At 40.4% G+C, this 26963-nt stretch overlaps 3 protein-coding genes across 3 annotated transcripts in view; 1 reads left to right on the forward strand and 2 right to left on the reverse strand.

Moving 5' to 3' along the window:
- The window catches only part of LOC306834411 (thyrotropin-releasing hormone receptor-like), a 168313-nt gene that overhangs the window by 132210 nt on the left and 9140 nt on the right, over positions 1-26963 (forward strand). The gene's annotated exons all lie outside the window — the stretch shown is intronic.
- Positions 640-19638, reverse strand: dgkaa (diacylglycerol kinase, alpha a). Its single transcript, XM_079359216.1, has 24 exons — positions 19425-19638; positions 11893-11996; positions 11498-11574; positions 9296-9425; positions 9035-9109; positions 8895-8944; positions 8648-8722; positions 8225-8341; positions 7133-7250; positions 6897-6985; positions 6666-6782; positions 6284-6382; positions 5980-6066; positions 5830-5903; positions 5674-5748; positions 5458-5543; positions 5278-5367; positions 4950-5110; positions 4806-4870; positions 4346-4436; positions 3957-4143; positions 2533-2650; positions 2267-2327; positions 640-2036 (listed from the first exon to the last, which is right to left on the reverse strand). The coding sequence occupies exons 2-24, from the start codon at positions 11966-11968 to the stop codon at positions 1962-1964; spliced, it is 2193 nt and encodes a 730-aa protein (XP_079215342.1). The 5' UTR covers positions 11969-11996; positions 19425-19638; the 3' UTR covers positions 640-1961.
- Positions 21759-26810, reverse strand: rnf41 (ring finger protein 41). The gene is made up of 7 exons (XM_079360194.1): positions 26651-26810; positions 25534-25638; positions 25331-25446; positions 24960-25231; positions 24584-24719; positions 23390-23493; positions 21759-23272 (listed from the first exon to the last, which is right to left on the reverse strand). Exons 3-7 carry the CDS (start codon positions 25418-25420, stop codon positions 22918-22920), a joined length of 957 nt encoding a protein of 318 aa, XP_079216320.1. The 5' UTR covers positions 25421-25446; positions 25534-25638; positions 26651-26810; the 3' UTR covers positions 21759-22917.

Raw genomic sequence — 26963 nt, forward strand, 5'->3', positions numbered from 1 at the left:
ATGGTTCTGATTTATTCACATTATTAACTGGTCAAAATATTGGTCACTTAAATTACATCAGTGCGTTTCCAAATTAAAAATCAGTGGAACTTTTTTTTTTTTAATTTATCGTTCACATCAGGGCACCTTGATTTCTTTGGATTCTGGACCCTCCTCTAAATAAATGTACACTTTAATAAGACTGAGCTAACCTTTTGGACGTGTGACACATTGCTTTAATTTGGTGTCTTATTTTATATGCACACAGCTGTGTAAATCACTCTGACAAGCAACAGCTGTGCAGTTGGCCAAGTTTCCAAACATACAGTATGTGATCAAAGCAGTTGTCTTGATTTTTCCAACAATCTTTGAAGGCAGCATTTGTTACTGGCAGATTAATCCGTCTCGAAGTAAGAGATAATATTACTCGGAAAAAAAAAACAATAATATCCTGAGCACAGATCCTCTTTTTGAAAACAAAGAGATTAATCCGAACAGTGACATTTCAAGTCTGAAAAAAGGGACGGAAACATATTTTTGAGTCAATAGTTCATGTTTCTGTCACAGACTAAAAGTGCATGACGCCCCCCTGTGGTTCAAAACCCAAACTAGATGAATGTATTAGAAGCACAGAGATGTCAATCAAGAATCACCAAACAATAAGGTCCATATAATTTATTAAAATGTCAGTGTGTTAATTCAGGCATATAATATTAACACCTTCCACGTACACTGAAACGATATGAATGTTAAAGCATTTAAATAAGAACTACATACATCTGAATGGAACCATAACTTCGACTCAGATATATCGGCAATTTATAAGTTAGAAGTGAACATTTCTAAGATTTTCAAACAAAGTTCAGCCTTTTCTGCGCCCGTGAAAACACAAACACACAAACAGAAACACACACATACACAGGAACAGTAGATTAGGCCTGCTGCATTACATCCACATGCAGCTCCTTTTGGCAATGATTGTCCCATTACTGTTCCTCACAACACTTTCAAGTATCTTCTGAAATGTATTTAAAAAAGGTAGAATTACCTTTGCCACAATCTGAAATATAATATTATGAATCCTTCATTTCTGGTTCCAAATGGACAGGAGCGTATATCGTCCATTAAAGCCACAACAAAACAACAAGTGGGAAGAGATCTTTGTCAGCACAACCTCATTTTGAATTCTGTATATTTGCTATAGAATTGCTCAGACTGTTTGATTTAAATCACATGATTTCAAACTGTTTTTTATTTTATAGTGTGCTGACGTTACTGTGACCCCAACGTTACTAATCCAATATATATTCTTCACGAGCTAGCAGGTCAATGTAGCCTAACATGAAACAGAAAAAACTTTGTTTATACTTGCAGACAGATTGAAACAATCCCGCTCCATAGTTCTATTTACATCATTACATCCATGGAAAAGTGGCCATCGACAATACAGTTTCAAAAAAATGTATTCAATGATTACGTTTCAGAAAAAATACAGTTTTAAGTTAATTTGAATTCAGTTTTAAACGTATAAATAACATTTTAAATATTGTATTTTAGATTCAAATAATGTGATTGAAATTCAGATATTTAACTCAGTTATTGAAGTTGAGCAATTCGAAGACAAATGTAGAAAATTCAAATTAGGCTTCCCTCTGCCCATATGTAAGTCTTCTACTGAAGCAATAACCATAGAGAACAGGTTGTAAAGGCACATGAAGCTGAAGAGTCTTCTTGAGTATATTTACTTCAGCCAGCTTGAAGTTCCTACAGAGCAACATATCTACTAACTGTAAAGCAGAAGTCAGAGGCAGCGAGGAGTGTAGACGATTAATAAGAACACAGAGTTCATTTGGTCGTTTTTGCCACGAAGCAGATCTATCTAGAGCTATGCTTCAGTAACATGTCGACACACATGCAGGAAAGTGTCAAGTCTTCTATGTACAATAAACCAGAGTGCATGTGGCTGCTCCGGAGCGGTGGCTTCATTTGAAAAATCCAGATGATTTGGCCTGAGGAGCCATCAACATACTGGCTTGGTTCTTGTGTGTGATGTGGATCTGAAAAGAAAATAGAAATAAAAGATGCCCAAATCAATTACACTATAATCAAACACATAATATCTCTAATGGGAACACGTGCCTAAATATTGACTATATGGTCTGCTCAAGACCTGCAAAGATCAATTGATTGATTTCAATACATCCAATTTGTTTGCAGATTGCAGATTATTATTATTATTTTTTTCAAGTTAGAAATGAAGAGAAATCTGTGTCTGTGTGATATTCACCGTGCAGGGAGGCTGCATCCACGGCTCTCCGTCTATCTGCATCGGTAATGCTTTCTTTGTCCTGAGGGTAAAGAAAAGGGGGATCAACAAAGTGAATGAGAAAAATCACTGACTCAATGTGTCATTAAAATACCAAAAGCTAAGCCTGTAATGTTTGTTATGTTAATAAGCGGTTAAGTATTATCGTTCCCTGGTGATCAAAGTTAAAGCCATTGTCAAGACTAATAGCTCAAGGCCTGACACGTCTGAACATGTCCGTTTCTCACCTGATGGTGATCTGCGATGTTTTTGCCAGCCTCACGGCGCTCTTCAGGCCCGTGTAGATCTGACCCATCTCCATGGCTCCCTCAAGACCGACCACCTCTAATCGACGGTCGCTGAGATCTGTCAAAAATCATAGATATACTTCACATCCAGGAAGTAATGTCCTGGAACCATTGTCTTATTTACAGTTCTTCAGTGAAGGAATTAGATGACCTAACCAAGTCATATAGATTAATAAAAATACATACTTCTTTATGTAATGATACAGATACAAAAGAATCAAAGAAACAGATTATGATCACTGTTTTTATACTAATGATGGATCTCATCACACAAGATGTTGTGGCTGTATCGGCCTTTGCAGGTGGATTTCAGTTATTCAAAATCCAGAAAGTAGTAAAAATGTCCCTGTAAAGCACTGAAACAGGATAATAGGCCCAATATGTTGTAGTGTGTGACATTTGTATTTGTCTAAACGTTTCTGTATCAATGTCTCTCCAGGCCACTCTTAAGAAGATATGTTTTAATCTTAATGGGGATTTTAACAAGTTCAATAAAGAATATAAAACAGTTTGTATACTCTGTAATATTTAGGATCGATCAACGCTAAAAGGAGCGTTAATGTGAATGAATGATCGTAAGCTTCGCTGTCAGTCTGTGTGACATGTTTGTTTTTTTAAACCTTTTTCTTGTTACCTTCAGAAGTGAGCATTTTGTTTCTGCTGCCCTCCAGTGGTCAGAAAAGTACTTGACGCAGGTTTGTGATTGGCAAACGTGAAACTACATTTAATCAAAACACACAAATGGTTTGATTATCGGGAATGGATCTCATTGTTTGATCCTCTTAAAGGTGTAAGAATGAAGACAATAGGGAGAAGCAGCTGAAGATTTTTATCACCTTATAAAGTTGTTCAGGCTGCAGTTTCCTATTTACACATCGAGCAGCAGACACAGAGTAGCAGTGGGTCCTGTTTATGTCCAACTGACAAATGTTAGTACAGTGTTCACATTCCTTTCCGCTCTGTTTTGGTCTGTCTGCCATTTACAGCTGGACAGGTACTGGTGTATTGGACAGCAGGTTTATCAGGACTTTTCTGCTAAACAATAATGGTGAATGGACTTGAGCTGCTGCTAGCGCTTTTCCAGTCCCCTGACTACTCAAAGTTATTTTACACCGCAGGTCACACCTACCCATTCAAACGCTAATTGCGGAGGCTGCTGTGTAAAGTGTCCATCAGTATTAACTAATCCCATTCATACGCTGCTGAAGCAGCAGAAGGAGCAGCTTGGGGTTAAGTGTGTTGGGACACATCAGACATGTGGCAGCAGGAGCTGGGGATCGATCCCTGAACTTCCAGGTTGAGAGACAACAGAGCTTTGGGGTCACACACGCTTTTGATAACCTCCCTCACGAAAGATAAAATACCTTGGGAGGTCACTTTGAGGATTTCTGGATCGATGATCACTTCTGGTTCTTCCTGACTTGTCAGTCCCTTCGTGTCAACTTTTTTGGTCTCACCCCACAGGTTGGAGCCACCATGCATGCTGGGAATGTTTAGGACAGCAACTCCCTCCATAGACAGGCCGCTGAGATCCAGAGGAGTACCACAACACTGAAGAAAAAAAACATCAGTACCAAGAAAAGACAGAATAAAACGTCAGTAGACGTAGAAGTTGAATTTGTCCACACTATATACGGCAGAAGACCTGGCTCTGGGAGTGTCACCCACCAAGGGTTGAAACTGTTTCCTCATGTTAAAAAAAACTATAAAATGTATACTTGCTGTTGTGGCGAAGCTAATAATATGTTCTTACCTCGATTGTCAGACTTTCGTTCAGTTTCTTGCAGGAAGCAGAGATGGTTTCTGAAGTGGCGAATTCAAAATACCACAGCTTGTTCTTCATTCTGTGGTCATAAAAATAGAGGGGTTTTTGCAAGTTTAAGTGATATTTCGTTTTCACAGAACATTTTCTGCTTTCAGCACACGCAGCTCTTTAGATGGAGGAAGAGTCAGGCTGCAACGCTTGCTGCCACAGACATCTGCGGTCGCCACCTGCATTCAGTTTCTTTCAGTTTTGAGAAATCCGTTACTGCAAGCAGGAAAAATGAAAGTACAGACTGAGGCCAACAAATTGAAACGCCATTCCCCAACTCTGCTGTGTTGTTTTGGTTCTGAGCAAGTGTTGTATTTCATTTAGTTAGGTCTGTCTGTTTGTTTTTTCTGTTCCTGAGGAAGTGCCTTTGAGCATGAATATGTTCCAGTTTAACACGTACCTGCTGTTGAATTTCTGGGGATGTTTCTCTCTCATTGTGTGAAACCGATGAGCAATGGAGGCATCCTGTCAACACAACACAGAAATGATTCAAACGCTGGACTGAAACTATTTTGGTTGCGTTTTATATTTTAGAGGAACTCACAACTCCAATAGAGAAGTAGTTGTTAATGATTTCATATGGCACTGGGTCGCCCTTCTCCTGATTCTCATCTGTGATGACTTGCACACTCCAGCGGTCCATCAGCACCTGAGTGCTCCCCTCAATGTCTTTAAGAATACGACTCAAATCCTCCCCATCATATCCTTCAGAGAAACACAGGAACATGATTCATTCGCTTACATGCACATGTACAGAATGAAATACGAGGAGAGCTTTTCTTTTGCTGGATCAGATTTGCACAACAGCGACACTTTTTAGATAATATAGTTTTATTCTTAAGTAAAACCTTCCACCCTCGTTAACTTCTCACCTCCTCCCCATCGCAGACATCGCGCAAGGTCATTTCCTGTGCCGAGGGGAAGCACAGCGACAGGTGGCCGTACGAGCAGGTTGGCTTTGTCTGATTTGGAGAAAAGTACGATGAAATGTGTCAGTGTTGTTTTGGAAGCTGACGTGTGCCTTTTTACAGTGCTGGTTCCAAATGTCTCACCTATTGCGTCAAGAATCCATCCAACTGTACCGTCTCCCCCGCATACCAAGATCCTGTAATCCTCCAGATTTCTGAAGAAACTCAGCCTGAAAGACAAAAAAAGACAGAAGTATAACAGCAGAGCTTAAAACAACAAGAAGTTCTCTTTATTCCGGTTTGTATTTCAAAATAATATGGATTTATTTTTCATGCTGACTAGAATCTGTGGTTACTCACCCTGGTCCAGGTCCACCACTGGAAAGGTTGTAAACCTGCCGTGGATTCAGTAAATACTGAAATTTGTTCAGGACTCTGAAATGTACAAGACCAGGCTAAACAGGGGCGATCTATTATACATGTGTTTCTTTATGAGAAAGTTCCTTCCAGACTTACTTTTCTCCCTGCTTGCCTCCACTTTTAGGGTTGACAAACACGAGGAGAGGATGGGTGTTGGGCACAGGGCTGATCTGTTTAATGATGGAAACATGTTAAAGTTACAGAAGAGGGCAAAAAAAAAAAAGCCTTCATTAGAGAGATTAATACCTGAAGCACTTGTCCATCAGGAGTGATATTGAGCTCGCTGTCATCAGTTGAGCTCGAGCAGCCATTCTTCACACTGTTCGGTCTTTCCTTTAGGGATCAAAACAAAGGTACAGAGTGAACAAACAAGAGAGAGGTATTATATGTTTTTTAGCCTTTTAGGACAAAGAAAAACATGTACACACGATAGCTGTCGAACAAGTGAATAAGTTTTACCACAAACAGAAAAACATCCTGCGGCTGATGTTCTGTGTTGGTGTGACAGGTGCTGTTTGTACTGTATATGTGCTTGAGGATAAGTCTGTACCTTTATGACAGGATATATGGCCCATGGAGGCAGGATATGGTCTCTGTGCAGCCCACATGTGCACTCTGTTGGCTCTTGTTCGGCACATTCATCGTGACGCTATAAAACAAAACAAAATGACACGTTACATAAAAGACCAAACGACCTCTGACAGGATCCAAATTCATCTTTTTAAAAGAGATTTTTTTTTCTCTTCTCTGCTTCATTTACAGCTGAATGATGACTGGAGAAGAATTAAAAAAAAGGCCTCCAATGACTGAATTTAAGCCCAAAAGCATTGGAGCACGTGTGTCTGACAACCAAAATGAACATTTCATCCTGGTTAGTAATAACTTTATATTTCTAAAAAAAATAACATTCATACATGAAGATGCTTCCTCACCATCGTGTGACACCACACACAGTGTTTTCCCGTTAAGCCTTGGTAGCTCTTGATCTTCTTCTGGCACTTATCACACCTCGAGTCACAGTTCCCACTCACCCAGTCGTGCGCTGGAACCTGAAATGTGTGATGAATGTATTAACGTTCACATAAGAGCACTCAGACACAGGACGATGTCTAATTTAGATTGTGAATGTCACCGCTAATGTTGTCATGGAGACAATGGCATACCCCCGTTTCTTTCTTTGACTTCACGTACGTCTTGGTGCAGGGTGCTGGGTTCCTGTTTGCACAGCGTCCGTGGACTGTGTATTTACAGCCTGCACAAAAAAACATTTAGCTCAGCTCTCATGGTATAACCTGGTATTTCATCTGTAACGATCCTACAATTCTGAATTTTGTCGCCACAGTTTCAGAGATAAATGTCAGCACAGTGTCGCCCTCTTCTGGTAACACGTGATACTCACAGGTGCAGCACAGTCCCTGCTTCCTCAGACCCAGCAGCATGCTCTGGCACACATTGCAGTAAACAGGCTTGTTGAAATGTTTCATCCTCCAAAGGTGCTGCCCGTCCTTCTGGGTCATCTGATTGTTGAGAAAAAGTAAAACATGTCACGGTCAAACTACACAAACCCTCTCAAGAGCACCTCCAGGACTGGGCCTGCATTTCACAGTTAGTTTTCAAGCCCACTCATGAATTACCTTACCTAATGAGATTGCTGATTATACAGTATATGGCAGCTCTTCATACTGTGCCACACAATGAATTCAACACTGAATTTAATCTGAATTTCTCGTCTCAAGATTACATGGTTGCTTTCAGTCTATTTTTTTCACAGGATGAACAGTGCTCTTATCCAGATTACACACAACATTTTCCTGGACATGATGCATCAGCCGCATCACTTACAGCATGAAGCATGGCGGGAAACAGACACAGCAACTGTGAGGGGGCAGAAGTCATGCACCCCAGGCTTCAAATGATCATTGGTGGCTAGAAATAGCCTGAGGGGAAGTCCCTTGCCTTGTTGAGGAGGCCAAGCCCAGTGTCAGAGTCCAGTTTGTGATTTTAGATCAACGCGGTTGTCACAGAGACACACTGTTTATCAGTAAATGGCTTTTACATACATGGAACAACACCCAGAAAATAAATATCTGTCCTTGGTTTAACAAAAACAATTCTTTCCTGCATTCAAATGTAGTGCATCAGCCTTCAGATGGCTTTTTTTTTTTTTTTGCAGGAACTCTTTGAAATATGGGCCCTAATTGTGCAGAGTGAATGGAAAACACTAAAGCACTCCGATGGTGCAGAGCTTGCATGAGAGGAGATGACATTACCACACCCTGTGTAACACTGAGTCGGCAAAAAAGACTTTTATAGACGGGGAGGAGGAGGAGGACAGAGGGAAAGTCATGCAAGGCCAGGATTTCAAAAGAGCAGTAAAAGTAGATATTATGCCACTTTGTGAGACACCTGCAGTAAAAATGAAATACATCGGAGATATGCTTTTGAAGCCAACGCTTTAATGAGCAGAGTAAATATTCTGCCTCCGAAGTACCTTTAGACCCAACAAGACCAGCAAGGGAACGTTGTTCATGCCTCCCTCCACCCACTCCTCGAGGGACACCGTGCCGCTGCTGTCAGCATCGATAGCGGTCATCATGTCCTTCAGAACCTGATGAAACAACAATTGATTATCATCGAATCAGCATTCACATTGTATTGCTTCATGATGTCCATGTGATTCATAAAAAGTCCAACGTGAGAGTCTGTTGGATTTTCCATTCAATTTCCATGTAGGTGCCGACAAGCTTATCAACTCGAGCAAATGAGTAACAGGCACTGCCATATACAATATCTTGAGATATCGTGTGCAAACTAATGTCTCTATCTGAATGCACATTTTCAATTCTCCACAGTTGAAAGTACATGAAGTGTGTTCGGGATATTTCCATTTGCGAGAGAGCTTTGAGGGACTTACAGGCCTGAGCTCTGAGACGTCCCATCCGAGATATTCTGCAGCATGCATCATCTGCGCAATAATCCTATCCACTTCCTGTTAAAATGCAACAAAAGACTTGTATTAGCAGTGTGGCTGACGTGTTACACTAAAGCAAAAAGTGATGATAGTAATAATAGCGTTCAGTCTGTAATTAAATCAGATCTAAGTCATATTTTTTTCATGAACTGTGGAAAATCACATCTTAAAGATCTTCTCCGACACTTACGGAGCTGTCAAGGACTCCGTTGCCATCTCTGTCGTAGAGCTTGAATGCAACTAAAGAGAGAGAGCGGGAATTAAAAGTGGAAAATGCTGGATCAAGTCAAAACTCAAATAATTTGATTTGAATAGAAACAAAGGCCTTACACTCCAGCTTGTCTCTGGGCTGGCCATCCTCCAACAGGGAGAAGTAACATGACACATCCTTCAGAAAGACCTCCTCTACAGGGGAGGCAGGGAAGAGAGAGACACTGTGAATACTCTGGTTACCATATCTGCCTGACCACTATCTCAAAGGCATGTGGTTAAAAATGAAGCTGAATAGGCTGTGGCGTGAATTGGTAAGGGGCCTGTTGCAAAGTAGCGTGGAGGCAGGGAGTTGTGTGAATACATGCTGTGTAATCTCACTGGCACTGTCTTCCTGGGTGGGTTCAGAGTTTTGGAAGGAGCGGAAGAGTCGTTGGCAGAGATCCACAGGGAAGTCCTCCACTTCTAAATACGTCTTCAAAAACAGACGGAAGCCTTCTTCGTCGATGCACTGAAAATAAAATGAATGGGAGAGCCGTGTTTTGTTTACGGTGGCTTCGTGAAAGATAACGCCAATTCATAACAAACGCTATCTCAAGAAACTCTCCAAACGAGCAGGTTAAAAACCGTACGCTGTGTTTTATTATCTACAAAGACCCAACATTAATCCATCATGAGCACCAACAACATTCAGCAAAGTTACAGTGGCAAGAAAAACGTCCTATAACCAGACTCGTGTTGAAGCCATCTGCTGAAACCACGCTGGTCTTGAAAAGTGGGACAGAAGGAGAGGAAGAAGGATAGAGACGAACAGAGCAACAGCAATGAATGAAGTGGATTTGTAGTATAAGTGTAGTATGGCAGTAAAAACCTGGTATGATAAAAGACTGATGATGAAGCGGGGAGGACTGATTATGTTATTTCAAGAGGCTAAAGTTGAGCAGCTGTAAGATTCACTGTAATATTTATACTAATGATAACAGATGTAAGGCAGCCGTGTGTGGTGTCTTCTGCATTTTTCAAAGTCATGTCTGTTGAAGATAAGGGAAGACTGCAAAACACAAAGTCACTGTGAGTATATTATATATCTGACGTGTGCAGCTTTTCTCAGAACAACAATGGAGCTTTGAGCTTGAGAGGCATGTGAGTGTATCCAGTCGGGAGGGGGGGGAACGCTTTTGAAATCCCAAGAGGTTTCTCAGAAACGTGTAATCCATCATTAACAGGTAAAAATATCTCCACTGCTTTTCACGTGATGTGTGTTAATAAACAAAAAAAAAAACAAAAGAAAAGAAAAAACGAAGCTCCTGATTCAATATTTCAGTCCATCTGCCTGGCCTGGAATCTGTGTCGCTCACATGACAATACGCTGCAGGGCTAACAAGCAAATGTCCCAGGATGATGGTGAACCACAAACCCAATTCTTGTTGACATTATTCCATTTTCTTCCGCTGATACCCTGCAGAGCTGCCCCAGTAATAAATAATGTCACTGCAAGACAGCCAGATCACAGAAAAGAAGAAGTAGAATCATGATTCTGCACTCGGGATGCAACGATTCCCTAAACTTAAGAATAAATACGATTTATTTTACAGAATGAGACTGTAGACAAATGATGAGGGAAAAAAATTCCTTTAGGCCAAACCTGCTTGTCAGACTGGTTTGGACTTTTAATGTTTTTTTCTCTCTCAACATGGGGAGCTGATTGGAGCTTCTCAATAAATGCTGCATCATGCTGGTTGTGCTATTTGAGTACTTCTCTGTCTTCATGCAACATTTGCAAACACGTTTTGTCCTGGCTGTTATCTTCTCACCTCTTTCTTTTTCTGTCTTGAGGAAGCTAAAATGCATCCACACCTCCGATTTAAAAGATGCTGATTCGTCCTCAGTTTCAAATTCTTGCTCTACAGCTGCTGACGCTCACACGATCATAACGATTCATTTTTCAGAGTACCGATCTGAACTTTGATTTTTCAAGATTTTACGATGAATCTTTACATCCCTATTCTGCACACTCATTTCCAATTACCTTCGTGGTTTGTGTTCTAATAGCTTTAAACTATTACTTTATGGAAGTATCTGTCTTTGCTCCCATTAAATCAAACAATTTCCATCCAATTATGTCATTTAAATTTATGTGGACAATTTAGCCATCAGAATTTACTGCGCTTGCTTCGTGCAAAATGAGTTGGCAGTGTGACCGCTGCTGATGTACAGTATTGGAAAGATGTCTTTTCAATCACATTTGAGCTTACACTGCATGAGGCCAGCCAGCTCACTGTTCAGCAAGTGCTTGCTGCGTGGGCAAAACCAAGGAGTTCATTTACATTTGAAACCTCGCTTAAACGAGCTGAAGATATTTCTTGTGGACAGCTTAGTCAGTGATCAATGGATCTGAATCTAATTAATCAGTGTGGGACAATTAATAACGGCCCATTATAAATAAATCAAACGCTCATTTCTCACTAATATGTTCCACTGAGATAATTCACTTTGGTTATGCGCCCCATAGCTGACATCACTGTAAGAGAGTTTTGGAGGATTGGAGCTGAGAGTGAACAGCAGGACACAGCGTCCCCTCACCTCTCCATGTCTGTGCCGGGCCAGACTGCCATCTGCATCGAATTCCCTCAGCACATCTTTCACCTTCAAGCTGCAGTCTGGAAGCAGAGAGACAGAAGTCACATGAGGACATATGAGTACTTTTTTACTGTGTGGGCGCGCTCAAAACCTTAAAACTCAACTGTGTGTATGTTTAATACGTATTTCTGAAATATCACGAGCGTACACATGAATAACAGAGATCTGAATGCTTAACTGAAAGAAAAAGAAAAAAAAAATGTGGCAGACTGCTACCTCCTCTAGATACGAGATTCATCATTATCATGAGTGTGTACGTGTGGGTGGAAATGGAAGTAAGGAGGGGTGTAAAGCACTGAGAAAGCTGCCCGCCCGCCCGCCTCCCTGTCTGTACTCACATTCGATGTACTGCTGTAGCTGGATAAAGTCGACAGGGCTCAGTTCCTTCACCTCTGGGTTTGTGGGGGTGGACATGGTGCCTGCTACCGCACTAACTGCCTGCCTGTGCACAGGCGAGAGAAACAGTGAGATACAGACAGAGAGAAAAGAGGAGGTGGGTGCACAGTCGCCTGCTTCTTTGTAAAACATAAAAGCACGGCTGCAAGCAAAAGATAGCATCATCCAACTCTGTAAAAAAAAAAAAATTCCATGATTGTTGACAAGAGAGAATTACACTCAACATCCAGCATTTTGAGTGAAGCATGTTGTTACTTTGAAACGCAAGAACACTGATATCAATGACTCTGTTTCATATCCATAAACCAACGAAACGGTGTAGATTAAATGCCTTCCTCGCATTGTGCTCTGAAATGTAACCACACTGCTCCACAGGCGTCATGTTTAAATACTGTACATATTTAACATCTTGTTTTAGTATCATGTCGCCTGCCTCCCAAACTGTGCCAGAAGTCTTGAGGAAAGAGGACAAAAGGTACCCACGGCACTTTAAACTCCAGGGATTCTCTGTATTATTCTGTAGTATTGGAAGTGTCTGCTTCATTTGAACACCAAAGAGTTCAGTGAAGTGTTTAATGCCCAGGTTGAAAAAGAAACTAGCTGAGGGGATGAACAAACTCAACTGGCTTTTAAAGGGGGCCCTCCCTCCAAACAACAGAAACAGACTTAAATGTCATCATGCAAAGCAAGCTTGAATCAGACAGAGACACATTTGATTACAATCAAAGGTTAGCATTGATTTAGAATAAAGACGTTGCCCTGGCACGTTGTTTTGAAGACGGAAACATGAAGTCGGACGTACAGCCAGTGAGTGGCGAGTAGTAAATGTGCTTTTAAAACATAATGGAAGGTGATTCCTTAATGACAGGAAAAAACAAACACACAAATGTATAGTGCATTAATCATTGAAGAAAGAAGAGGAACACGTTAATGGAGGGAGAGAATGTTACCTTCCTGACATCCGGTATGCTCTTTATGTTGTAGATGCATTATCATGGCTAATGTGGTCAAGAAAACAAGTGTGGAGAAACGACGTGAGCACAGTAAATCTGCTATCTGCAGGAATCTCTTTGAAAAGAATATCTATCTATCTATCTATCTATCTATCTATCTATCTATCTATCTATCTATCTATCTATCTATCTATCTATCTATCTATCTATCTATCTATCTATCTATCTATCTATCTATCTATCTATCTATCTATCTATCTATCTATCTATCTAAGAAAGCCAAGGAGCTCATCAAGTTAAAATAAAAAACATTCTTATATAGGAGACAATTAATGTTAATTAATTGTATACGCTGTTGCTACAGTCGTAGTCCGTAATGATTAGAAGTTGATGTTGGCTACTTTGAGATAATCAGCCAGGCGTGGAAGAAAATATAAACACACTTGAGAATCAAGTCTTTGTTTTAAGGCATCTGCAGATTCTTGCATATACACGGTCCTAATTGTTACACTAACGCTATCTTTCATTAGTTCCTACTCGTTATACTCAATTGAGATGGTATTTCTTTAAAACAAACAACCTACAATGATTGCAGGCGACTCGGAACAGTAACGGGAGATTTTGCAGTTCATGCTGCAAAGTTTATTTATTTATTTATTTAAATTTTTTAATGGCAGTTTATCTTGAAATTCATCCGAGTTGTGCAACTAATCCATCACAGCAAACTGCATTATAGGTTTCTGTAAATGACATTACCATTACGGGGTAGTGCAGTTTAGACTGTCCAATCAATCTGCACTTCACCTGCATTACCGTGCAGCGTTAATGGACTTTTGGAAACAATAAATACGTCAGTCTTTTCACTCTGCTGATTGATTCTAAAAACTGTTTGGGACGATAATGTGGGATGGGCCGATTCTGAGTTTGTAACTCTGCAGGATGCTGTGCAAAAGGGTTCGTGGAGATAACAAAAAGCAGCGGTATGGTCCTTTAAGAGCAGACTTTGGCTTAGAACCAAATATCCAGAAGCAATTTTGATAATTCCCCACTCGATATAATGTGATCATTCATATCAGAACAGGATTAATAAACTGATTCAGTGTAACAGTTTGAAGAGTTGACCCTGTGAATCTAATATCATGTCTGATATCAAGGCTATTCCATCATTAGCTGTACAAAGACAAAAGGGGCAGTGGATGAAAGATGTGTGTGATGAAAAGGACTCCGCTGTAAATGTGTGGTTCACACTCGTGTCTGCAGGTGTTATTACACATTAAAGTGCAGCCAGTGCAGGTATCAGTGACAGCTGCCGTCACTGGACAAAAAAATCAAAGTACTTGAAGGACAAAGAACGTACTAAGAGAAAGAAGTAAAATAATCTGAAATAACACCCACTCCTCACATGTGATCTGGATGCTTTTGGGCTCTGAAAGGTTCACACTGTCCTCTCTTAATTCCTTTAAAAGGTCAGCAGCTTTGCTTTGCTCTGTTTATGTAACCTATCAGGTGGGTTGGAACTGTATCAACAGCAAAGTGTGAACATGAAGGAATAATGAAAAACCATCTGCTACTAATCATCTGACCTAATTATTCTAAAAATATGCTCCTGGAAATAGCCATAAAACACACCTCTTGGTTTAGATTTCCCCTGGGTGTTGATTTTTCTTTCCGAAGGGATTGATGTCGTGAGCAGCATCAGCGACTATTTTTTTTTCTCCTCACCAACACTGTCATCATCATTATTGTCTGGTTCAACATCATCTGAGTATCTGAGTAATCTGATTCCTCACTTCCTGATTTGATAATGATTTGCATGCATGATGCAGAGTGGGAATTAGGAGCAGTAAGTACATGGAGCATGCCCTTCACTTAGTAAAGGAAGAGATAAATGGAGTACTTACTACATGCAGAGCTGCTTGCTTCCTCTCTTAAAAGACCAATAAGTAAGATATCTACTGAATGAAATTATGAAATGACCATACTACATCACCAGACATTATAGGAAAAATACTATGTTGAAGTGCTGGCTTCAGTATGCCTTCCTTCTACAGTACATTTTGATTGGAATGGTCAGTATTTGTTTTGACCAGAAAACGTTGATGGTTTTAAGGCACCCCCAGATGGCTGTTTGGAAACCCCTGGCTTTGCCAAATGTTAGACTAGTTATCACGACGAACCAACACTTTTTGCAGTGATGGAAGTGGGCCAGCACACTGCATTTTATGAATAAGCTCCACTTACAGAAACGAGGTAATTTCGGATAAATATTGGCGAGGCTTTTGCGACATGGTAACCTCTGTGTGCATCGACTCTCTGAAAGAGGAGGCGTGGGGAGACAGCTCTCTCCAATGTGTTGATTTTGGACTGAAGTACCAATTCTAAAACTCTAGGAGTCAGAGTTACAGATTGCTCCCTTAATATTTACAGTCTTGCATTAAAAAAAAAAAAACCCAACCCAATGGCATCATAAAAATGTGCTAACAGGATTACATATAAATACTTCCAAGAGCTTTGAGGAATGTCTGTCAGGACCTACAACAGACGATGTGACTGTCTACTTCTAGGAGGATTGTCTGTAGGGTTGCACAGCTGCACAGTTTAATGGTGGATCTATGAGGTGTGACGATGTTTATGTTGCTTTATCAAAAAATTTACATGTGGTAGAGAGACTATGTCAAGTTGACGGGAGAGAAATTTAAATGCTACAGCTGAGCGGAGTCACAAGTAATCATTCAGTGTGATTCACACAACTTTCCGACAGTTTGTGGTCGATTTCTGCTTGGACAAAATGTTGCAGCATAAAATCAGAGTAGAATAAATATTAAACAACATCCACTGATTCAAAAAGAGAAAAACGCGACAGACTTGTGGGCCACTAGAAGTTAAAATAGCAGTGGGAAAAAAACATTTTGAATGTTAAAGTGGTTCTACAAGTAACAACAGCTTGTGAACATCTACTCCCCCGTAAACCTCTGAACAACCGTCTGTCGAGAGCCTGGCATCTGCCTTTACTTTTGACCACTCAGCTGAAGAAAAATAAGCAACTACCAAAAGCAACTGCTTTAAAAACACATCACACAGTGAAATCAGTAGAGAATCAGAGAGGACAGCTCAGTGGGTATTTTCCTTCACACAGGCGCTGCGTTTAATTATGAAACCTGTAATGTTTCATTGTCACACTGTCAACAACCACAAAGTACTCTCTTTACAAGAATCATTCAAGGTACACGTGGGGATGACCTTTTTCCATGCATGCTAGTGTTTGTGCAAGCTGTCATACCACCCACGCCTTGTGTCAAGGAAATCTGCTGTTTTGCAACTCTTGCAGGGTGCACGTCTTTGACTCTGTCACTCTGTGGTTGGAAAACACTTTGCTGGTTCCCTGAACAGAGGGAAGTCTGCATCTGATGTTTGTCCCTTTTCGTCTGTGACAACAGCAATTCCCCTCACTGATGTGTGTTCAGACTGCATCAGGTCAAAAGAAGGGGGAGGACACATGCTTGGTTGCTATGGAAAGAGTTTCCCCTCCATCAGCTGCTCTCTCTGTCAGAGTGCTGCCACGGGTGACTAACAGGTAGGAGGAGGCACAGGCAGAGGGAGGCAGCTAGCCAAAGGAAGGGGGAGCCCAGTCAGTCAGTCAGTCAGTCAGTCAGTCAGTCGCTACGAGTCTTCCCTCTCCACCTCCTCCTCCTCCTCCTCCCACAGCATCAGCCTGGTTTGGCCTTCAAAACCAGAGGCCACGCTCTACATTGCATTCCACATGCAGATGCTACAGTGACTCATTGAATGAACAGGGGAATACTTTCCCACTATAAATGGATTGTTTGCTCAAAGGTTCACTTCGAGAGAGCAGACCCAGAAGGTACAAACCAGAGGGAGTATTTGTCTTTCTGATGATACTATACGAGGAAAAAAAAAACTACATCGACACATTTTTGTGTCAGTCTGTAACCACTACTTCCCCTTGTAGTTTTACATGCTCACTTTAGTTCAGTGTGGTATGAATATGTCGTACTGTGCACTGGCATGTGATGTCTTTCAGAAGAACATATATTTATCTATTAAAGCAGCTATAACATAACATAACATGGTGGCTCCTGGGGACAAGAGCGGTACTCTCGTGTTACAATTTGAATTGGCCATCATGTGAACTTGTCTGGAAAGTTACAGAACAATCATAGATGTAGCCACTTTTTCAGATCCTGCCTTGAATGTATTTGGACGAACTCTCCTTTCTGCCTCCTTTTAAAAGAAAAAAATGCTCAACTCAAGGCGAAACAGTAAATGGCTTTGTCAGGGTGAGTCAGACCCAGTGACGGGTGTTAGAATACGTATAAAAAAAAAAAAAGTCATGGATGAGTCTCTTGAAAGCCAAGCTGCAACAAGCAGTCTCAAATGTATTGAAAAGATCACAGCAGAGCATGCTCTTCTAAAAAGGGATTCCCTTGGTCTACTTGGAGAATTAAGTGATACGTAAACAATAGCAGGTACCAGTTAGAAAAACTAGAGGAATTTTAACAGATTAAGCAAGGACAACAGACGAGAACAAAAACACGAAAGGGAAAAAAAAAAACTAACAAAAGACTTTCACCACAGCATGAATCACTGATTTCTTGGAAAATGTAGGCGAGGCTTTTCTCGCTTTCCTGCTTCAAAGCGAGGACTGCCCATCACTCTGAGTTCAGACTTGAATGTGACTTATATAATAGCTTTTTTTTTTTGTTGAAGCAGCCGTGTGGAACACCCTGCTGCTTTCAGAAATTAAAAAAAAAAAAAAGCCTCAAACCTGCCCAGACTTGTGAGGGTGCATGCTGTCAGAAAACAGCTCCAGGGTTTAAATGTCTACACGTATCTTGAGTCTCGTCTTGTTCGTCCATAGATCTATACACAACTGAAAATGCAACATTAAATTACCAGTTTTTAACTCAGGTGAAATACTTTCCACTGTAATACCTGTAAGTCAAGAGTTTTCTTTTTTGAGAGCTTGCATTTATCTACTCATGTAACCTGAATTATTAACATGAACGCACGATTGCAACAAGAAAAGAATAATTGTTTAAATTCAGCATCTAACACTCAACGATCACAACAGAAAATTCTAATCCCATCTTCGAAATGTTAAGAAAGAATTTACTTTTATGGATGCTATACAGACTTACTGTGATATACTAGTGAAGGCGGTAAAGGCTGCAATGAATGCAATATAGAATAGAACTACTGTATTTAGAGAAGTGAGTCTGTCTGTAAACAAAGAGCTTTCCTTTTCTGAACACGCTTGCTGTGCAATATAGCAACAGTTAACATAAACCACAGATCACAAAATGGGCGAAATTCTCGCTAATTTACAGCCTCTGGACTCTGTTGTAAACATTAACTATGGGCAAATTGACTTGACAACAATATTGATCGCGAGGCCATGAAAACTGTCCTGCAGCGAGAAAAACAGATGAATACAACTGAGCCTCCAAAGCCTTGAAAAATAACCTGCTTGGAATGAACACAGGTCTCTTTACCAGCAGAGTTTCACCTTCAAATAAAGTGACTCTGAAACTGCAAGATCAGGCAAAAAGAGAACAAACACCTGATTAAGTATCGAGACTTTCCTGTTTGTTTTGTTTTTCCAGTTGAAATGGGGGCTTGTATTCCCACAGCATTAGCAGTCAAATGACAGTGAAAGCAGTGCTGTGATTAAAAAATGATCACGCAGCAGTGACAGTGCCCACCAACGCCCACAGGCGACAATCATCTACTTCACAATGTGGATTTTTTCTTTTTTACTTCATAAAACAAAAACAGAGAGAAAGCCCTTTTGATTGGTTGGGTTGGTGCCATATCCTTTAACAAACATAATCAAAGGTGGTGGTCACTCAGATAAGATCATGTTTAACAGAGGGGTAATAACACTATAAACCTGTTTGCTCTTATGAACTAGTGACACATGCATGTTGTAGCACATGTTGACAGGCTTAACATGGTGTGGAGATCTCAACATGAAAGTTTGTTCTTCAGACATGGCACCCTCAAATATTTCAAACACCCTTGAATGCTCACCAGTCTCTTCTACTCTGACAGATGCATTGCTCAATTCTCTAAATAGACTGAGAGAAGGGTTCCCCTGCTGGTAATTTAAGCAGCCTGACATTAACAATCATGTCACGCTGCAAAGGAGAACTGAAATGATGCATTTTTGTGAGGTTTAAAAAGAAAGAAGAGGACTGTGCATTTTAATGAAATCGGTCGTTTGACTGAGTTGTTTGACTGAGTGGATTTCTCATTAACACACACACGACTGTCAATATCCGAAAAGAAATACAGGAAAATTAAACCAATCAATAACCGATTGCACCTCATTTAAATTCTATTCTATTTTCGACGATACTGAATAAACAGTCGGTTTGAATCCCTTGAATTTGACAAACATGCATCTGCAGCAAAATGCCGATCAGAGCTTCACTTAAACTTGAATCAATACTCCGAGTCAGAATCTCTGACTGCTTCATTCTGTGTGTGAGTCGTTTTACCTTCCCTGTAGTCACTCCGTTGTAAGTCTTCAAAGAAGTCGTCGTGAAGCAGTAAAAGCAATTGCTGGAAATCCAGCCTTCAAGTGGCCGCTAACTTTAGACGAAGACAGCAGGTCGGAGCAGGAGTGAGAGCGGTGTACGAGTGCAGAGCAGAACAGGGGCTGGGCGAGGATCCCTCCTGTCAAGCACCGCCTCGGCTGCTCTGCGCCTCCTCTGCCAACCAATACACACAACACGGCGTGCATCCATCTGCAAAGTTGCACAGTTGCTCATTACTATGCAGGTGTAAACTGTAACACAGACATCTTCCACATACTCTCTTTGAGGCTATCAGTGCAACTGTAAACTTTTCAAAGTGTCGAATTGAATATTCTACTAATAGTAAATCCTCCTCCTTACCACATTTTATTGAAGTGAAATGTGTTTCTAGGCTACAAGAAGTTATGAAATGTTGAAAAAAACCTTGCCTTTTCAAAATGATGTAACAGTGTGTAAATTATGTTAAAGGTGCACTATAGTTTTGGTAAAGAAATATAAAAGTTGAAGAAACACTAAAAAAATTCTGGGTCAAAATTGACCCAATATTGGTTATTTTGTAACGCAGTACTGGGTAAATCTAGCACCTACGTATACAGCTTGTGTTATTTATTATTATTACTCTTAAATTGGGTCATTCTAATCCAACGTTGGTTCCTTTTTACCTTTTCATGGGGTTTTCATTATATATGCTTATTTTCACCCAGGGTTATTTATGTATCTTTCTGCTGTAGATTGTTTAGCCATACAAAAATGAATTACACCATTGCGAAACAATAATTTACACAAACTGTTTCTAAACAAATAGAATCAACAAAAAATTATATAATTAATTCATATATTTATTTACATTTGCAGAGCCAACAACATTTAGAAAACATATAGAAAAATGACAAAGTACATATACCAAAGACTCTGTATACAGATTCTTTAGGTAATTAATAACAAACAAACTTCAACATTAGATAGGAGTTCTCACTGTACAGAAAAGCTTCAAAGAGACAAAATGTTAGCTTACCTAGTTCTTGGGGGAAAAAAGGGAAGCTAAAGTTAGCTAGCCTGTCTACTTAAACAGTATCAAGACCATAAGACACTTAAAATCTCCATCTTTTTTCAATATGTGTATACATTTTGTTTCATGTTTTAATTTACAGTATAGATAGTTTGTTATGTTAATGGTTTGGTTGTGATTCATCGGCTTTCAACTTCACAGATTGTGAAATATTGTTGCTATGGTTCCCTTTATTTAACCGTATCCTGTAGCCAATCAGAAATTAGTAATTTTATGACATCAGCTAATAAAGGAAGGAGGAGATTGAAAAGTGTACAGTCAAAATACTACACCCAGGTGCACATTTATAGCACTTCTTTAACAGTAAATAAGATTCTTTACACGTTGTGCGTCATACTTCACTACATGTTTCATGGTTACAGCTACAAATTAATTCACAAAAGAATTTGTAGGTTTTACACTTAAAATATTGGATGGGTTTACATAATGAAAATCTATCCAACACATCCTGCATCAAGCTCCACCTCCAATAAAAGATAGATAGAAATTTTACATTAGAATTTATCATCTGGTAGTGAAATATGTAACTTTGAAACGTACACAAGACCATTTTCTTCTGTTTTAAATAAAAACAAGTTTTCAGCCTAATTCTTTAACTAGATCAGATGAACAACTCCTACACTGCCTACATTTAATACAAGTGGTACTTTAAGGCACAGTGAAGCGTAACATTATTTAGTTTCCGTTGATGTGTGCTTATGAAATCGTTTAGTGTTGAGGCTGCAGTTTGTGTTTTAACCACCAACCACATCACGTAATAATATGTAGACAATAATAGAGCGAGGGGGAGAGTCTTTGGTAAAGCACATGATTTCACATTCCAGTGACCACAATGCTGAAGGATTATGGCTTCACAATGAGGACAGGGCTGGCTGGGGAGGATAACAGACACGGAAAGCATGTGGGTGTCTGGGTTAGACAGAGAAAAGGCAGAGTGAGTCAGTCCGACCTTCCTCTCTGTGAGTAGTTAAACTTTCCTTTTAATTTTCTTAATCTGGTTCAGCTGCACTTCATATCCCACATCTCCTCCTGACTGCCCTGATTTCTCAAAAAGTAGCAATCAAGTTTCCCTGCCCTGACATTTTTACATAAAGTATTCTTTTAACAAATACAACTCCCTGTAGATCTCTGATGACATGCTGTGGTTCAATAAAGAACTGCATTTTTCCCTAATTAAGACGCAAGAGATACAGTATATCATCAAGGAGAGAAACATTCTTTTCAGATGAAGTTGGACATATTTATTACTTTCTTGTCTGTACAACACAGTACATAACAGACAAAACAAATAAAAACATGAACAGGGAAAACAAAAAGGACACGATCCATATTTATCTGCAGTCGTATTTATCATAATACAGCAACAAGTGAACATGTGATGGTATGGTGAAACATTATACCTCTCAAAAGCCATAAGTGAATTCACAAATATTTTTACAATCTCCTAGCTAAATTTTTAGTGATATGACAGTGAATAGATGTTTGCTTACTGTGAAGAAAGAGAATATTTACTTTAAGTGAACCTTGACGATTCATCAGATAAAACTCATTGTACAAAGTCAAATCCAACATGTTAAACTTCAAATTTAACACTTCAACTGGACCCGACATACAGACTTTATATATATATATACAACTGAGGCAACAAACACAAAATCAATTTTCTTCCTGCAATGAACTTCAAATTCACCGAAAAGGCAGATCTCCATACATCAAACAGCAACATCTTCAAGCATGTTAATGTAAAAGGCAACACAATAAATAAAACAAATGGCACAGGAGGTTTAGACAATCTAAACTGAGAAGCACAATGTTTTGTGAAATATTCACAGGAAACTAAATACTAAAGCAAGCTCGCGAAAAAAAAACCAAAAAAAAAAAAAAACCTTCCAACTTGACGTCCCGCAGACAGTAACACAGGCTGACGAATAAGAAACAGAGTAAAACAAAAATCACTATCTAATTACAGTGAGAGGAGTAAGAGACTGACATTTGTAATTCAATATAGTATTTGTATTTACAGACATTTATACAGTTGAGGACATCAAAGTGGGGCTCAAGCTTATAACTATATTAGGACACGGAGCAGAACAATCAGATCATATAATGCACCAAATATAATATAAACCTTGTAAACATCACATCTCACCTTTTTCTTAGATCAGTCAGATTTAGTTTCTATTTAACAAGTTCATAATATAATTGTCCTTACTTTAAGGCATAGGTATCAAGCTAAGTAGTGAGCCTCTCATAAGATTTGATTTTAAATCAGCCAGATTTAGTCAGAAGGGTTCACTCTAACAAGCACTAAACCTACTTGTCACAGCAAACCCTCAAAACAAAGCATCCCCACGTGTCTCTGGTTCGGCTCGGCTTTCTGTGCAGTTATAAGATCTCTTCAACTCCGTGCGCAAAGATCATGACCAGGCCAGGTTCCAGGATCATATCCTCTCCCATATGCTGATTCTCACAGGCCATCACCACAACCGCCTGCTTGCCAGGGATACGCTTGGCAACGTAGTTCTCATAGTAGCGCCTGTTCATTTGTCGTGTCTCGAGCGTGGCCAGCCCCTGCGGCCAGTTCCGCTCGTGGGCGTTCTCGATCAGGTCATTCACAATAGAGAGCGGGCAGCCGCTGTCGATGAGGGAGCGTTTGATGACGGCTTGGAGCACAGCATCAGGAGTAGAGATCATGCCGCCCCAGCGTGTCACTCTCGCGGGCTGCATTGAGTTCACCCACCTGAAGGTAATATAAAATGAAAACCAGATGACAGTTATGGACTGTGCAGCAGCAGCAGCTCCCTGACATTGTAAATAATAGAAGACCAAGTCGAAGAAGAGATGACATTATACTCACTCTAGGATCTCATTGTACTCGATGCTCTCCTCCAGGTTTTGAAGATTTGGATTAGCACTGCGGATGGCTCTCATGTAGGCTTTTAGCAGCTGAATGTCCCGTTTCTAGAAATCAAAAGCATCATCTTCAATGACTCATTTCACAGACTCTCCTAAAACGGGACATTCATTTATCACTTGAAGTCTCTTGGCTGCACTGGGGCCTTTATTAGTCAGCAGTACTTAACTCTTCACTCACTTTGATTGGATTTGTTTTGGACATCTAGCTATAAAGTTGATATAGTATTATTTTATTTTTGGCGGGTTTTTTTATGCCTTTATTATAGAGGGAGGAAAGTGGATAGTCGGAAAGGGGGAGAGACATGCGGGAAATGGGCCACAGGCCGGGCGCGAACCCGGGCCGCCCGCGCGCGAGGACTGAGCCTCAATACGTGGGATCGCGTGCACTGCCGCTGCGCCACCGGCGACCCCAATATAGTATTATTATGTCTTTAGGAAAAGGAACTTTAATTTATTTCTTTAAAAAACACTTTCCTGTAAAAAAAACCCAAAAACCTTTTAAATCACCAAATTGTTTTACAGTAACGTATATATTGAGTCAACTGCTTTAGAAAATGTAACTTGCTATTTACAATACAATAAAGAATTCCTCCAATTCACACAAAGTCAAATGGGAAAGTGCCCCCCTGGTGGGGCGCACAGGTACTGCAGGTGGGTTGGGCGAGGACCCAACTCTTCTTCCCTCCCAGAAGAGGTTGGCATAAAGAGAGTGTATGTATATGCAGGGGATTAGAGTCTCATTTCTCATCCTCATATGCTGTCGTTTAAAAAGATTCTAAGTCCACCTGTTGGTGTGGATGTCATTGTCCCAGTTTTTGATAATTTTGATGCACCGAGAATAAACGTTAACATTATCTCTGTCCTCCTCCTCACGTGGCTAACCTGCTTTGATGAGAACAAGTTCAAAGTTAAAACATTGGAAACCTGAGTCAATCTTTATAAAGCTGATTTAGTGTCCACGGAGCTGAGGCCTTAAGAGCCCAGAAGATGGAGAAGGACGAGCTGCTGTGTGGATTAAGAGAGCAGAGTTTAAGGTATGTGATATCATTATTAAGAAACAGGACACCTACAATAAATATGTATGGGCTTCTTCTTTATGTGTGCGAGTTATCAACAATCAGGCAAATATTCTTACTTGTTCCCCTAATTGGTGTTTATGCTCCACCACAGTTTTCTCCAGCTCTGAAATCTTTGTCTGTTGCTGCTGGACTACGCTCCGCAAGTGTTTGATGCAGTTGTGGTTGGGTAGCTCATCTTTGGGCATCTCAAGTCTGCAAGAGTGTGCAAAAGCAAGAGAGAAAAGAGAGTTTGTAATATCAAACCATACAGTGGTGAGGTCACACACATTTCCAAATCACACATTTATGATACTCCAGCTTAGCACAAATAATAGAAAATGATTTTAAACGTGTGTTCTGATCGACACCTGCAAAGCTATGCTCTTATTTTCTAGGTTTAAAGTTTCAGTTACAGTGCAGCGAACCTTTTCTGACAAATAGAAAACAACTCACCCACACCCATCCTCACAGTTGACGGGCCTTTTAGGGTTGTGCTCACAGTCCTTCAGATGTGACTGCAGCTGATCCAGCCGTAGCGTCGCTGTGCAGCCAAAACCTGCATTGTCACAGTTGATCTGAAGTTTGGACAGCATGTTGCGCATGATGCGGGGTACAGGTCGGAGGTGAGCTAAAGTCACAACCGTGCGGTCAACTGGACAAATCTGCTGCTGGGCGAACCACTGTGTTATACAGGCGTTGCAAAAGGCATGCTCACAGTGTGGAGCCTAAAATGAAAAAATAAAAAACGCAGTTTAAAATACGAACATGAAAAAAAAAAAAGTTGATGCAATTAAAACTGGGAAGTCTTTAAGACGAGGTCTTGCCTGCACTGGTTCTTCGAGAACTCCACTACATATCGGGCACAGCAGGTCTTCATCCACCTCCCCTTGGAACCTCGTAACGTCGTACCCCATGGTACATTACTAGGACCCAAAACCTCCTGGGAGACACACAAGCTATACTTTAGGATTGCAGCCAACCTAATTCAATCAAGATAATTGATAATTCACAGATATACTGAGCTTACCTCACTCACAAAAGGCCTTCAATACTCCCATTCAGCTCTCCATGTGAAGCCCAAGTGTCATATCAGCAGAAATGATCCGTCTGCCGAGAGACACTCAATTTTTTCCTGCAAAAAACCCCCCAAAAATATTCATATTCACGAGTGTAATAAAATGCAGTCCCACAATACCTGACAAGGTGAAAAACTTTGGCTGTCAAGGTTGAACCTTAAGTTGTGGAAATGGACCCTGTTTATTTCTCTTTTATTATGAAGTTGTATAATGTGTCATCATAATCATAGTGCAAAGTTGCATCACATGCAGAAGTGTCTATGTGTGCAATATGTTTTTTTCCCCTCTCTCTCTCTCTGTTGTTTTTTTTTTTACCACTGATCTGGTCTCCAATTCTTCTGTTTTGTGGATGGGGAAAAAAGATCAATAAAAAGCTCCAAAAATAATAATGCAGCACCAGTAAACATTTCGTCTCTGTCAAATCTGTAAATGCACTATGACACATGACATTTAAGTACTGCCATATTTATACAAATCCCTGAGCCAAAAAGCGATGTCCTTAATCCTGAATGTAATGTGGCTGCTAACATCCTCAACATGTGTCGTGACATCTGAGGGGAGCATCCTGTTGTCCCAGCTGACTGGTGCGGGATGACCTGATTTTGGTAGAAGCAGCGTTTACCGGTGTGGGGACGATTTAACATGAACAGATTCTAACCCCCCCCCCCCCCCCCCCCCCCCCCCCAATGATCGCACTCAGCATGCCCTGCAAAAACGAGCTCACTCTATGTGCTACCATAAGCTACGTGTATATTGTTATTTCGCTGCTGATCTTACACTTTTACAACAACACATATACGCGTTGAAATGATTTAATGGACGCTTTCTCACATAAACGACCCAATGGTTGAGTTCAGATGTCACTGGAGCATGCACGTACTGAATTTAATATGGCTTTAGGTGGCTAACTCGATAGCAATGGTAGCAGCTACGGCACCGCTGGTTTCTTCTGCATATTAGCAATCGAGCTAACCAGACAGACATCAGTCTGGGCAAAATACATCGACACATCGTTGTTCACAATTAATCATACTTAAAGAAATCAGTCTAATTGACTGACATACTCACCTAAACATGTAGTAAAACAGATCCTGATAGAGGTGTATATGAATTTTCGGACGTCCTACTGTCACTACTAGCTCGCTAGCCACGTCTTGTGCTACATCCTGCACCTCTGTGACGTCGCTACGTATACGCAGGCGGTTGTTGACGTCACGACGTACAACTGGGGGTTTGAATCATTGAATCCATCAATCCGTCTATCTATTCATCTATCCATCCTTTATGGGCATGTTATTTTCTTTTGTCTCAATTTGTTAAATCTGTATTTTAATGTTCTTAAATGATATTTTGTGGCCTGCCACTTCACGATCAGGGGAAG

The sequence above is a fragment of the Symphodus melops genome, assembly GCF_947650265.1.
Source record: "Symphodus melops genome assembly, chromosome: 13".
In the NCBI taxonomy this organism is placed as follows: domain Eukaryota; kingdom Metazoa; phylum Chordata; class Actinopteri; order Labriformes; family Labridae; genus Symphodus; species Symphodus melops.